Source organism: Nannizzia gypsea, genomic scaffold, assembly GCF_000150975.2.
Source record: "Nannizzia gypsea CBS 118893 supercont1.4 genomic scaffold, whole genome shotgun sequence".
NCBI classification, from domain to species: domain Eukaryota; kingdom Fungi; phylum Ascomycota; class Eurotiomycetes; order Onygenales; family Arthrodermataceae; genus Nannizzia; species Nannizzia gypsea.
This window is the reverse complement of record NW_003345198.1, coordinates 1,868,783-1,880,318: the sequence shown is the minus strand read 5'-3', so window position 1 is coordinate 1,880,318 and position 11,536 is coordinate 1,868,783. Positions and strand designations below refer to the sequence as shown.

General features: G+C 46.3%; 4 protein-coding genes across 4 annotated transcripts; 1 reads left to right on the top strand and 3 right to left on the bottom strand.

Moving 5' to 3' along the window:
- Positions 1-242: 242 nt before the first annotated feature.
- MGYG_05384 (4-hydroxyacetophenone monooxygenase) lies at positions 243-2,146 on the bottom strand (the record flags this gene model as incomplete). Its single annotated transcript, XM_003172751.1, has 6 exons — positions 243-374; positions 457-604; positions 691-1,034; positions 1,098-1,426; positions 1,497-1,898; positions 1,969-2,146. 6 exons carry the CDS (start codon positions 2,144-2,146, stop codon positions 243-245), a joined length of 1,533 nt encoding a protein of 510 aa, XP_003172799.1.
- Positions 2,147-2,427: 281 nt separating this feature from the next.
- MGYG_05383 (DUF92 domain-containing protein) lies at positions 2,428-3,763 on the bottom strand (the record flags this gene model as incomplete). The annotated part of the gene is made up of 4 exons (XM_003172750.1): positions 2,428-2,730; positions 2,793-3,201; positions 3,270-3,481; positions 3,578-3,763. The coding sequence occupies 4 exons, from the start codon at positions 3,761-3,763 to the stop codon at positions 2,428-2,430; spliced, it is 1,110 nt and encodes a 369-aa protein (XP_003172798.1).
- A 417-nt stretch (positions 3,764-4,180) lies between these two features.
- MGYG_05382 (hypothetical protein) lies at positions 4,181-5,968 on the top strand (the record flags this gene model as incomplete). The annotated part of the gene is made up of 5 exons (XM_003172749.1): positions 4,181-4,250; positions 4,313-4,687; positions 4,744-4,783; positions 4,842-5,684; positions 5,752-5,968. 5 exons carry the CDS (start codon positions 4,181-4,183, stop codon positions 5,966-5,968), a joined length of 1,545 nt encoding a protein of 514 aa, XP_003172797.1.
- A 308-nt stretch (positions 5,969-6,276) lies between these two features.
- Positions 6,277-11,046, bottom strand: MGYG_05381 (hypothetical protein; the record flags this gene model as incomplete). Its single annotated transcript, XM_003172748.1, has 5 exons — positions 6,277-10,061; positions 10,119-10,281; positions 10,345-10,635; positions 10,700-10,750; positions 10,813-11,046. The coding sequence occupies 5 exons, from the start codon at positions 11,044-11,046 to the stop codon at positions 6,277-6,279; spliced, it is 4,524 nt and encodes a 1,507-aa protein (XP_003172796.1).
- Positions 11,047-11,536: the final 490 nt, after the last annotated feature.

The window sequence follows — 11,536 nt, the reverse complement described above, 5'->3', positions numbered from 1 at the left end:
AGCACAACCCTTGCTCAAGAGATCTCCCCAGACACGACGATACATCGCCCGCAATCCCGAATATTAGATCCCTGATCGTGGTACTCTGGCAGGCCATATACGTGGGAATTACCAACATGAGAATCAGCAACATGGCACCCCCAGGAACAGAGTTCGTTTTGTTCAAGGAGCCCTGCATCGATATCCCAGAGTCAGCTTAGATCTTGTGCACGATGCACATAATATCACACTTAAATAAGTACTTAATATAACCAGGTTGAGGGTCCTACCTTAATATCCCAATCCGACCAGCAAGGGAATAAGCTCCGGTACCAGAAGTAAGACTGTGGCCAGGGGTACGTTGTGCCATTCCAGCCCTTGTCATTCACATACCACTGTTGTTTTATAGTTTTTGTTAATGAGACACGGGCCGTTAAGTCAGGCAGCGGAAATGAAGACGAATAAAGTGATGCTTACCGATCGACAGCCCGAATGGAAAACGGTCTTCTGGAGGGCAGCTTGGACTTTGTTGACGTAGACGCTCTCAGCCTCTTGCTTTACCTCAACTGATGTGGCGTTGTTCATGAGAACTGGCTTGAGAATGCGGAGGGCGTAATTTACAGAGCTTCCAACGGGACATGGTAGTTAGCGAAACGATGTATCTTCCTTTACAATAGGTTAGAAAAAGGGGTGCTTGTTGGCGTTGCTCACTTTTCTGCTGCCATTAAAGCTGATGTATGGCCTGTTGCGGTATTCGGGCCCAATAACATAAAAAAGTTTGGAAAACCATGCATGGCAGAGCTATTGTATGCTTCAGGGCCGCCGTATTCATCCCAGTGTTCTGCAACGGATTTACCCCCACGCCCAAGTATATTAATGTTTCCGTTCAGGTACTCGCTTGTGTCGAACCCAGTAGCCAGGACAATGACATCGGCAGGGATGAAGCCGTCACCTGTCTGCAGCCCATCAGGGACGATTTTCAGGATCTTCGCATCCGTCAGCAGTAGATTTTCATTATGAAGTGCCTTAAGGTATCCAGTGTCGAATATGCGACGCTTTTACCGGATGTTAGTTCGTTCCAAAGGGCTTGTCGATAACGGGAAGTTCAGCAAACTGACCTTGCAGCCGATTTCAAAATCTGGTATGAGTATATCATGGTATTTCTCAGGGGCTCTCTTTCTCATGAACCTCTCTGTTCTAGTCCGCTTACCCTGGCGTAGTCTTTTGCCCTTTTCAGTCATATAAAACATTGAGAACGCTGACTCTGCCCCGAGATAGACGAGAAACCGCAGCAGTCGCATTGCAAATGGGATATTACGCAGTATCCAGAGTGCATATGGAGGATATTTGAAGTTGATAGACGGTACTATCCAGTGTTTTGACCGAACAATCTGTGTGAGAGACTTGGTCTTGTTTGCAATCGCAGGGACAATCTGCGTCGCCGTACCTGAGGCCCTGTCAGACAATTGAAGATTGCAATTGGGACACGATTGAAGTGGGTAAAAGAGGGTACGTACAACCATTACCAATAACGATGACATTCTTCCCTTCCAGGGAGACACTGTGATTCCACCTGGCAGAATGGAAAATATGGCCCTTGAAGGACTCCTTTCCAGGGATATCACACTCTCGAGGCTTGACAAGCAGTCCAATTGCGCTGAACAGGACCTGGCATTCATGCGTAAACTCCCGTCCGGTATTGGCTTCTCTTAGAAAGAGAAGCCACCGGGAGCAATCCTCCTGCCAGACAGATTTAACCACCTCAGTAGAGAGAGAAACGCGGTCTCGTATATTGTACGCATCAGCGACGCCTTCATGATACTCTCTGATCTCTTCTGACCGTGGCATCAGCTCGGTCCAGTTCGGACTGAGAGCGAAAGAAAAGCTATAAAGAGCGCTAGGAACATCACAGGCGCATCCTACATGATCCATTAGCTCTTAAACTGCGACTCCATACTTCGATATAACCAGAGCAGTCAAATTCGGTACCTGGATAAGTGTTTGCCTCCCAAGTTCCACCAGCAGCTGGCCGCCGTTCAAAGAACCTGATATCATCGATTTGATACCATCGTTTCAGCGTCACTCCTAGGGCTGTTGCAGACATACCAGCGCCTATGCAGGCAACCTGGCTGTACGAAGAACCATGAGCAGAATCTTTGGTAACCATGATCAATTGAACCGCTACGTTGTATCCTCATCAACTGCATCAGGCAGCGACTTTTACCATAGCAACCAGTCTGTGTATCGCTGGGACCCTCGGGTGAACCCAAGCATCGATGTACAACCCCAACTTTTTGCGCCTCGGCTTAGCCCGTGAAAAGGGGGTGGAGGCGGATATCAAAAGCTACTTATCAAGATGAAAAAGCAAAGGAACCAAAAAGGCAGTGTAGGAGCCCATTTACTGTATATTTTGTTTGTCGTAACGGCGTCTAGTCATTAACGAAGGCTTTACCATCTTCGGAATATACTGTCGATGGGGATGCCCCAGATCACGCTGGCCATGGCAACGCCCCCGATTGCCATTATGCTAGCCATCAAGAAATTGACAGCATTGTTATCGAGGATGTCACTGCCGGCAGTTATCTTGCGACTCTCGTGAGCTGGATCAGAAATGCCAGGGTAGTTTTCATGAGGAGAAGTATGCGGTGACAGGGCGTTTGCAATGTCCTCGTTTGTTCGAAGGGATGTTTCTTGACGGATAGGAGGATCTCCCATGATTTTAGATGTGAGAGCACCCGCATGAATGAGGACCTAGTCGGTTATGTTAACGAAGTACTATGAGCTGAAAACAGGCATCGCGAGTTGTGACTAACCTTTTGCCCACCGCTGCCTTCAACAACCTTCCCAGTTTGCTTATCGACAACAGTGGCTTGCAGCAGCCCTCCGAGAAGACTGTCGAGAAGGCTTCCCAGTGTACCCCATATCGTGATTGCTAAGACCCAGAGTGCTTTCTCATTCCAACTCCAAGCACTCCCTCCGTCGAGACCGAGCTTTGCGCCACCGACAACGGGCGAACCGAGGGAGCAAAACGGGAGCAGTAGAGATGTTATGGCAATGGTGAATGCTCCCAGAGACCCTGCTGCGACACCGATAAGTGTTATTCCGCCATTTGTTCCAGGAGGGACTTTTCGAAAGGTAGGTGAGGTTATCAAACGAGGGGCGCTCTTGGAGAGGATCCCTAGTTCGCTGGAGTAGGTATCAGCAGCAACGGCAGCGTATGTCCTACAATAAGGAAACCGACAGTCAGTAGCAGTCCGCATACACCAGATGGAGGCCGTAGCAGTACTCACGAAACGATTCCAACCATGAGAAGGCTTTCCGGTCTGCCATAGGGAAGACATGATAGATCCCCATTCTTGTAGTATATCCGATAGCAGTCGAGCAGTATCAAAATCGAGGCGGCGCCGGAGTTTGCAAGAACTTGAATATGAGTCCGCGAGCCTTCACCACCGCCTGCTCCAGTAGCCGATATCGTCAGGCGAGCTTTCACGTCGTGTTTTACCTGGATGTAGCCGTTGTTGTTAGCCCTCTGTAGGAAATACCACCACCACCACCACCACCAAATACCTAAATAGATCGCCTGGGAATAAGTGCTCACCTTTGTTACTCTTGTACCACCCAGGAAGAAGACTATTAAAAGGGCAAAGGGAGTAGAAGATGGGTGAATTGCATGTATTACCGCGGTGAGCGCTGCGAATACAATGCCCAGCGGCGTGAGTGATTTCCTTGACCAGGCACGGTGTACCAGCAGGAGAGTAGCCGGAACAGCTATTATAGCCTTCATCTCGACGGAGTATCACTGGAACGAGCTGTCTCTACCGGCAAGAGGCCGGTATCTCTGGTCGTTTGAGTGTATCCAGGTTGGTTTTTGCTGCGATGCAGTTAGTAACGTTGGCCAGCAAGTTCTCCAGCTTTTAGTTGCGCCTGTAGCATGGAAATGGACCTGATATTAAGCAGAAAGGTTGTAATACCAGTATGCGTTTTCTCTTGAATGATATCTGGCTGCCGTGTAAACGGTGCTGATGTCTATATTCGCTGTCTCGAGATGGTGCGTAGTTATTTTGTCAAAAGTCCAGCTCGGAGGATCAACTTTTGATTCTCCATCCTTCGACCGTCAACTTGAATATTTCAGGCCATGAACGTCGGCACGCGGCAGAGGGCCATGAAATACTGAGATGCCTATATTCCATACGTGTACAAGATGGTAGACAAGAGTGAACCGTCCAGGGGACGCGACTACGCTGGAATACGATGGCAGCTCGTCATTCTCGGTGAGTTCAAACAGATGGACTCTAGGCTTCAAGGACACACAGATTTGATGCCTGGCGGATAGGGCTCTTCAGGTTCAGCGAGGCCCTGGCATGGACGACCATATTCCCATATGCCTTTACGATGATGAAGTCATTTCTCCGAGCAGACGGTGACCAGGCAGCACGGGCAGCTGTCCTGGCATCCAGCACCGTCTCACTCTTCACCTTTGGCGAGTTCTTGACCAGCGTCCCCTGGGCAAAAGTCAGTGACCGTATAGGACGGAAGCGGACCCTGATGATAGGAGTGGCTTGCGGCGTGGTTTCGGCTCTGGTGTTTGGGCTATCAAAGAGCCTGGGGATTGCACTGGCAGCTCGAGCATTTGGCGGCTTGACAAACCCAAACGTCGGAGTCGTTTCGTCCTGTGTTGGAGAATTGGTCAAAGACAAGAAGGACCAAGGTGTGTTTTTACTCTCTAGACGGCTCCTTTATGGTAGGCTTATACGGCATCTACAGGTAAAGCATTCTCTGTGGTGCCATTTTTGAGAGCCCTGGGGTAAGATCTAGTTGTACTCGGCTATGTGTTTCCCAGGTGCTAATATCGCTATATACAGGAGCCTGATAGGGCCAGCTATTGGTGGCTGGCTGGCTGAGCCCACGGAGACAATACCGTCAGTCTTTCCACCGGGAGGCATATGGGAGGAGTTCCCTTATCTACTACCGAATTTGGTCGTGGCCTTGTCCATGGCAGCCAGTGGGCTGTTGGGGTTTTTCTTCCTTGAAGAAACACATTCTCATCTCCAGAATAGCCGGAACGTAGGACTGGAGATGTTCCAGTGGCTCTATCAAAAGACAAGATCGCTTTTTGGCGCTGCCGATACCCAAAAATATGCTGTGTTATCATCTCCTGATGGGGATGATGATATCCCACTTCATTGCACGGAGGATATCGAGTCTACCTCTGTGGAGGAAACTGATTTTAATGATGAAAATGAAGATTCAGACCTGAAGGGTAAGCCTACTATAAGAACGGCATACTCATCACAGGTCATTCTTCAGATTCTAGCAGCGTCGATATTAGGCTTTCACAAAGTATCTTCGGATGTGATTATTCCTATTTTCTTAGCTCAGGATAAAGAATCGATCCAAGACGAGAAAGGATCCAGTTTACTCAAGTTCACTTCTGGCTTTGGAATGAGCTCTCCAAGCATCAGCAACGTTTTTCTGTCTCAGGTAGTGGTGGCTATCCTAGCTCAGATTTTCATCGTTCCAAAACTGATTGCCCATCTGGGAGCTTTGAAAGTTTTTCGATGGGCTGTGTTTGCGTTCCCATGTCTATACTGCCTCACGCCATTCACATCTCGGTTGATCCATCCGCTATCGACAATATTGATCTTGATAGACCTTTGGATTAAAGCTGTTCTCGTGAACTTGGGCTATACGGCTTCTAGCATTCTGTGCGTGAAGATGCAATCATGCAAAGAGGACATGTCTCTAAAAGATATGTCGGCTAACATGATATAGTGTGACGAACACATCCCCGTCGCCGCTCCATCTTGCAACTGTCAACGGAGCTGCTGCTTCTATGGGATCGCTAGCGAGATCCGTTGGTGCCGCTGTGTCGGGATCTATGTTCCATCTAGGGCTCCAACACCAGGTTATTGGTTTACCGTTCTGGGCGTTGGCAGTAACGGCAACAGTTGGAGGCATCATTTCTCGATTCCTGAGGGACGAGCCATAATCATACCTATTACACTTATAATTCTTCACAGATTATTTATCGCGTTGATGATATCTTGTACTCCAGCTCCAATCTCTTTTTTCCTATGATCGTGGAACCTACGACGAGCATGAATGTTATTTACTAAAAATGAGATAAGAAATTACAGGTAAGGGGGATATGGATTTGATAACTAGTAAACTTCAGAACCTTGACTGGCTTTGCGAGATTTGATAGAATATAACAGATTTTTCAACATAATAAGTAGATTCACACAGAAGCCTCTAGCCAAACAGTGTAGATTCAATATACATAGGGATTGGCTGATTTCAATCCCACAGCCGGAGCTGGGACTGGATAACAGCTACTTCTCCATTCCTTGGGAATAATAGGTTGCCAGAGCAGTCCATGGTAATTAGGTCTAAAGTATCAGGAAGTATCCAGTCCTTCGGCAGAAAGAAATGCTTTCGATAGGAATTCTCATCACTCTCCAAATCCCAGGTACACAGCCAGTAATCATGGTTAAGGAAGGCTAGCTGCCCCTGGTAGACCCCTACCAATCGGCTTACTTGGCTGGACAGTTCCCTTAGGACCCTCCTTTGTAACTGCATGTCATCAAAGTCAATAATCACTATCTGGCGGGATGACGAAGCATATGGCTGGGTATCGCAATTATATCTATTATTGACAGAATGCTCAAGGACAAGGCTTCGATCTTGGATCAGAAAAATGCGTTCAGGAGCGTCCAAAGCTATGGTAGAGAATGGTGTGGGTCCGTACTTTAGTACCTGGCCATCTGCTGCCTCATTTTGAGGGACAATCCTTTCCAGGTTATTCCAGGTATGAATATACTGGGTTTCCATTTCTATACACACCAACAGCTTGGGGCTTTCAGGGTGGTTTACCCATCGTCGGTAATAGCTATCACCCTTTCGTTTCACTTCAAGCACTTTAGACTTGGATGTTATGCTCCAGAGCTGATCACACTCAGAATTGGAAACAAGGAGGTATTCCTCCGACGTGCTAAAGAGCAGTTTCACCCCAGATTCTGGGTTTAGATTGAATGCCTTGTACACAGTCCACTTTTGCGGTGTTGCAGGCGCAGGCTCTATCAATCGTTTAACAAAAACTCTGCCCCAATTGTCGGTAGAAGCAAGGTATTTGGAAGACGGTGACCAAGTGATCCCAATAATCCCGATTCCCTTAGGGTGCTTATAGAGCCTTCCTAGGCTGCTAGCTGTCCTTGTCTCGTAGATTGTTATGCTGCCATCTTCTTTCCCGACGCAATAGTAAGGCAGCTTGTCACAGCAAGTAACGGCAGAAACTTGATGTTTATCTGTATCCTCGTGAGAAGTGAGAGTCTCAGAGCATTGGAAGCCTTTATCACCCCTGCAGTACTCTTCTGGTTGTTTCAGAACAGCAGGCTCCCAAATATGGCAAACAGTATCTCGAAGATCATAAATCTGTCTAGAGTCTGAAGAAAATGCAATGTCTCGTAATATGCCATTGCCCCCTGCGTTCAGCTTATAGAGTAAACGAAACGAGCTTGTATTCCAAATGTGTATCGTGTTGTGATGGTCACATGTTAGTAGTAATTTTCCATCTGAGCTGATGGCTATTTCATGGGCAACAATGTGAGGATACTCGCTTTGGGTATCATCGTCCAGACTCCAATCAATGAGTACTATTCCCGGATACGAGACCATAAGTCCGCCAGAGTCAGGTTTCCAGACAACCTTCCGAGGGGAATTGACTATGTCTATTGAATTTTCTCTCCAAGTCTGGTATTTCTGGTATCCAGAGCCTTGTCGCATAAATCTCTGTGGTGGGTGCTTCGGATAATCGGTACGCCATATGGCAAGAGGCCGCGTAGCATGTACAACGGCAATTTTGCTTGTATCAGGGCTAAACAGTATGTCCCTAGGAGGACCATATTGGTATTCGGAAGGTAAAATGACCCTAGAAGCCCAGTCCTTTTGGAGTGTATTTAAGCCAATGCACTCTATTGTATAATCGTTGTATGCAATTAATAGCTGAGTATCGTTTACTCTGAAAGCCAGTGATATTGCTCGGATCCCCTCTGGGTTTGAGGTCCTCAAAAGCTCCTCTTCTAGATCAAAATCCCAGACTCGAACTGTTTCTTCGCCTGCTGAGGCCACAATATTCTTATTCCCTGCAACTTTGATGCATGTTGTCGTTTCTCTGTGATCTAGCCTCCCGATTTCTAACAGTGTTTCCGAGCTCCATATGACCAAAGTCCCGCTATCCAGCATAATGACAAACATGTTATCATTGCCGCTGATTTTGGTTGCTTCTTCATCATTCCCCGTCGTTATCCTTGCCAGGCAGTCATCCCAACTGCTGGATGCTAGACCCAATATTCTTAAAGTGTTTTGACTTAAGTGCCGAAATTCCTGTGCAAAAATTGACTCGCTCGGGCAGAACGGGATGATGTGTCTGTATATGGAAGAGGGAGATTCTAGGAGACGTTGACCGAATCGCCCAACTAGACGTATCAGTTCGGTAGACCATAGAACAAGTCTCTGGCTTTGGTTCTCCTTGGGGTTTGAAGCATGATTTTGAGTGAGATGATACATAATTCGTTTTGCAAACTTCCGGAGATAATGTGCTGAAGAGATGATTATATGAAAATCACCTGTGAGAGAGATGGCATATATCCAGACGAGAGCGAACTGGGACAGAAATTCAAGTACATCTGCCTGCAAATCCTCCATCTCTATAGGTATGCAGCTGGTATGGTAAGTCCAGTGCGCAATAGCGTAAGAAAGAAATGGAAACTTTTCATATGGGTCCTGGAGGGCTAATTCTCTCGTTGCATGAATTGTCGCAAGTTCCGTCTTCCATTGTCCTTGCGATAGGTAATTCATACACCTCCGAGCCAAACGGGCATGGCCGATGCGAGTATCGACTATGATAGATGCATCCGAATGTTTTGAAGCGAGAAACTGACTAGCAGTCTCATGGATTATTATAACACTAGAGTTCCTTATAATCACAAATCCCCCACAAATCTGGCGAATGGTGACTTTCAGATTGTAGAAATTCCCAAATTGAGGCTTCAAAGCTACCGCAAGTTCGTCAAGGCTTAGAGGCCTGAAAGCACAAGCTACCCAGGTCAATATCTCTGATGCCATCTTTAACAAATTAGGGGGTTGGTTGATAACAGAGTCCATCATTTGCTCATACATCAGCTCCATACCGTCCGGAATATTTGCGAGGGTATAGTCAATATCTGAATCAGTATGCCAGTTATCTTTGATACTATCCACAGCTACTTTGGCCCACAGAAAAGATCCGGAAGATTTTGATAGGACTTTGTCAATCACAGACTGCAGGATATCCTTATCTTGTATATTGCGGCTAAGGGACATGGAGACAAATGATCGAATGTCTTCAATGGTATCGTCAATCTGTATATCTTCACGGTCGATTCTGCAACCACTGAGGGACATAGATAATGACAGCTCCCTGGTTTCTCTACTTACGAGTAGAAGTCTAATTGGCAGTTTGGATTTTATCGTAGCCATTAGTTTCATAATCGTAATCGGAAATTCAGCTTCATCTATTCCGTCAAATACCCATGTTAATGGCTGCTCAGGAGTGCATTGAAAGAGAATTCCCTCAAATATTCTGCGCCAGATGACAGTATACTCCAGATCCACGAAGCGAATTCCTGTTGTTTGGTGGCATTCGACCAAACGAGAACGAAAACTTTCATGGTCCTCTGCAACTTGGAATGCAAGAGATCGGAGAAAATGTGACATCGTTCGAGTTTTATGTTGGCCTACCCTGAAGAAGTAATACTGGCAAGACGCCGCGACATTGAGTTGTTTGAAATGGTTAATAATGAAGCTGGATAGAGTTGACTTGCCAACACCAGGTAGGCCTGTTAACCACAGAATATTCAGACCTGGCGCACCGTCGCCAGCCCAGTCTTGGAAACTCTTTTTCTCGAGTATCCAACGACATGAACCTGGTTGAATTGGTTCACTAATAACTTCCAACTCATCTCCCAACTCCTGGATGCCTAAAATGCTTCCTATACCAGAGAAATTAGGTGCTGGTAACTTTGCACTCTCTCCATTCAGATACCCTTTTGAATCGTAAGTAAGCATCATAAGATCGAATAGAGGGAGAAATATCTATTTACCTTTCTCCGTATTTCTCTGGACTATCATTCTCAGGGCATTTCTAACAGCTTTGTAATTGCTATCTTCTCGGTTTAGGTATTTTGATATCCCATTATGATCTGCATTAAGGGGTGCTGAAACTTCTTGCGGGTAGCCTAGGACAGCCGACTGCTTCTCGACCACCTTTTCAAATAGGGTATGTTATTATAAAATTGAAGGGCCCTTCTAGCATTTCATATTGCATACCTTGACTTTCACTCCAGGGGAAATGGCCGTCTTATATGTTTCATAAAACGAAATTAGGTATAAACCACCACAAACGTTTCTAAACTGTTCATTGATATCGTCGATTGAAACCGAGCCGTCCTCGAGCTCATTCACGTATGTCTTTGCTCCGGTGGTGGGTGACATACGAAGGATAGCATTTAATGTTGACGCGAAGTTAGACCCGCGATGGGGAGTAGCTAGAAAGATCATTCCAGCTACTTGTGAAATGATATCAGAATATTGTTCAATGAGCTTTCCTAGAATATACGCCTGAATCAGAGAAAAAAAAATGTCAGTTCAAGTCCACAATAACTGAGAGAGGATTTAACCATACCTTTTTTACAACAAGCCCACCCATTGAATGAGCTACAAAGATGAGAGGATGCTGCTGATTGTTGGTTAATTAACTAGGCATGGCAGGCCGAAAGAACTTGTTGATAGACTTACAGAACCAATGGGCTTGTTATTTTCGTCACGGTATGCATTTATTTGGAAAAGCAGGTTCTTTGCAAAGTCCAGAATACTTAACGATGCGGTGCCTTGGGCATAATTCGCATTATACCCGAAGGTGAACACTCGAGTCCTGGATAATCCAGTCTCCTCATGAAGCCAAGGCAACCATAAATTTTTGACATCCCCGATTGTATGACCACGTTCTCCGTGGGGAGCCACCCAGGCCATGGATAAAGATGATATCGGCCTCAAGATTATCAGAGCTATATATTAATGTCAATCCCAGAGGATCGGAAACTTGTGCACTTTTTCTGCTGACTCTATGATTTTCATTGGAGAAAACAGGGGACTGAGTGACCGCCGCGTTGGCCGAAGGGAATGCTGCTGACTTCGTATCAGAGCCAGCATTTTCGGGTATTGAAGAACTAGGAGCCAAAGAAGTGCTATGCTGTCTCGCTGTGATCGACTGGGTATCATTTGATTCCTTTTCTAGTGTCCGCTGTTCCCGTCTTTTCCATGATTTCCAATTTTTCCATCTTAGCTTCTTAAACTATCCGAGGCGATCAGAAATCATCCACAGTCATGGGGGGAAGATATGTTACCAGGTCTCTTATCATGGCAATTGGATGATCTCAGTGTTTAACAGAGAGTGTCTGCCAGTCTTATCCCCATCAATCTGCCCACCGATATTTGAAGCCGTGGGATAGCCATTTTCAGA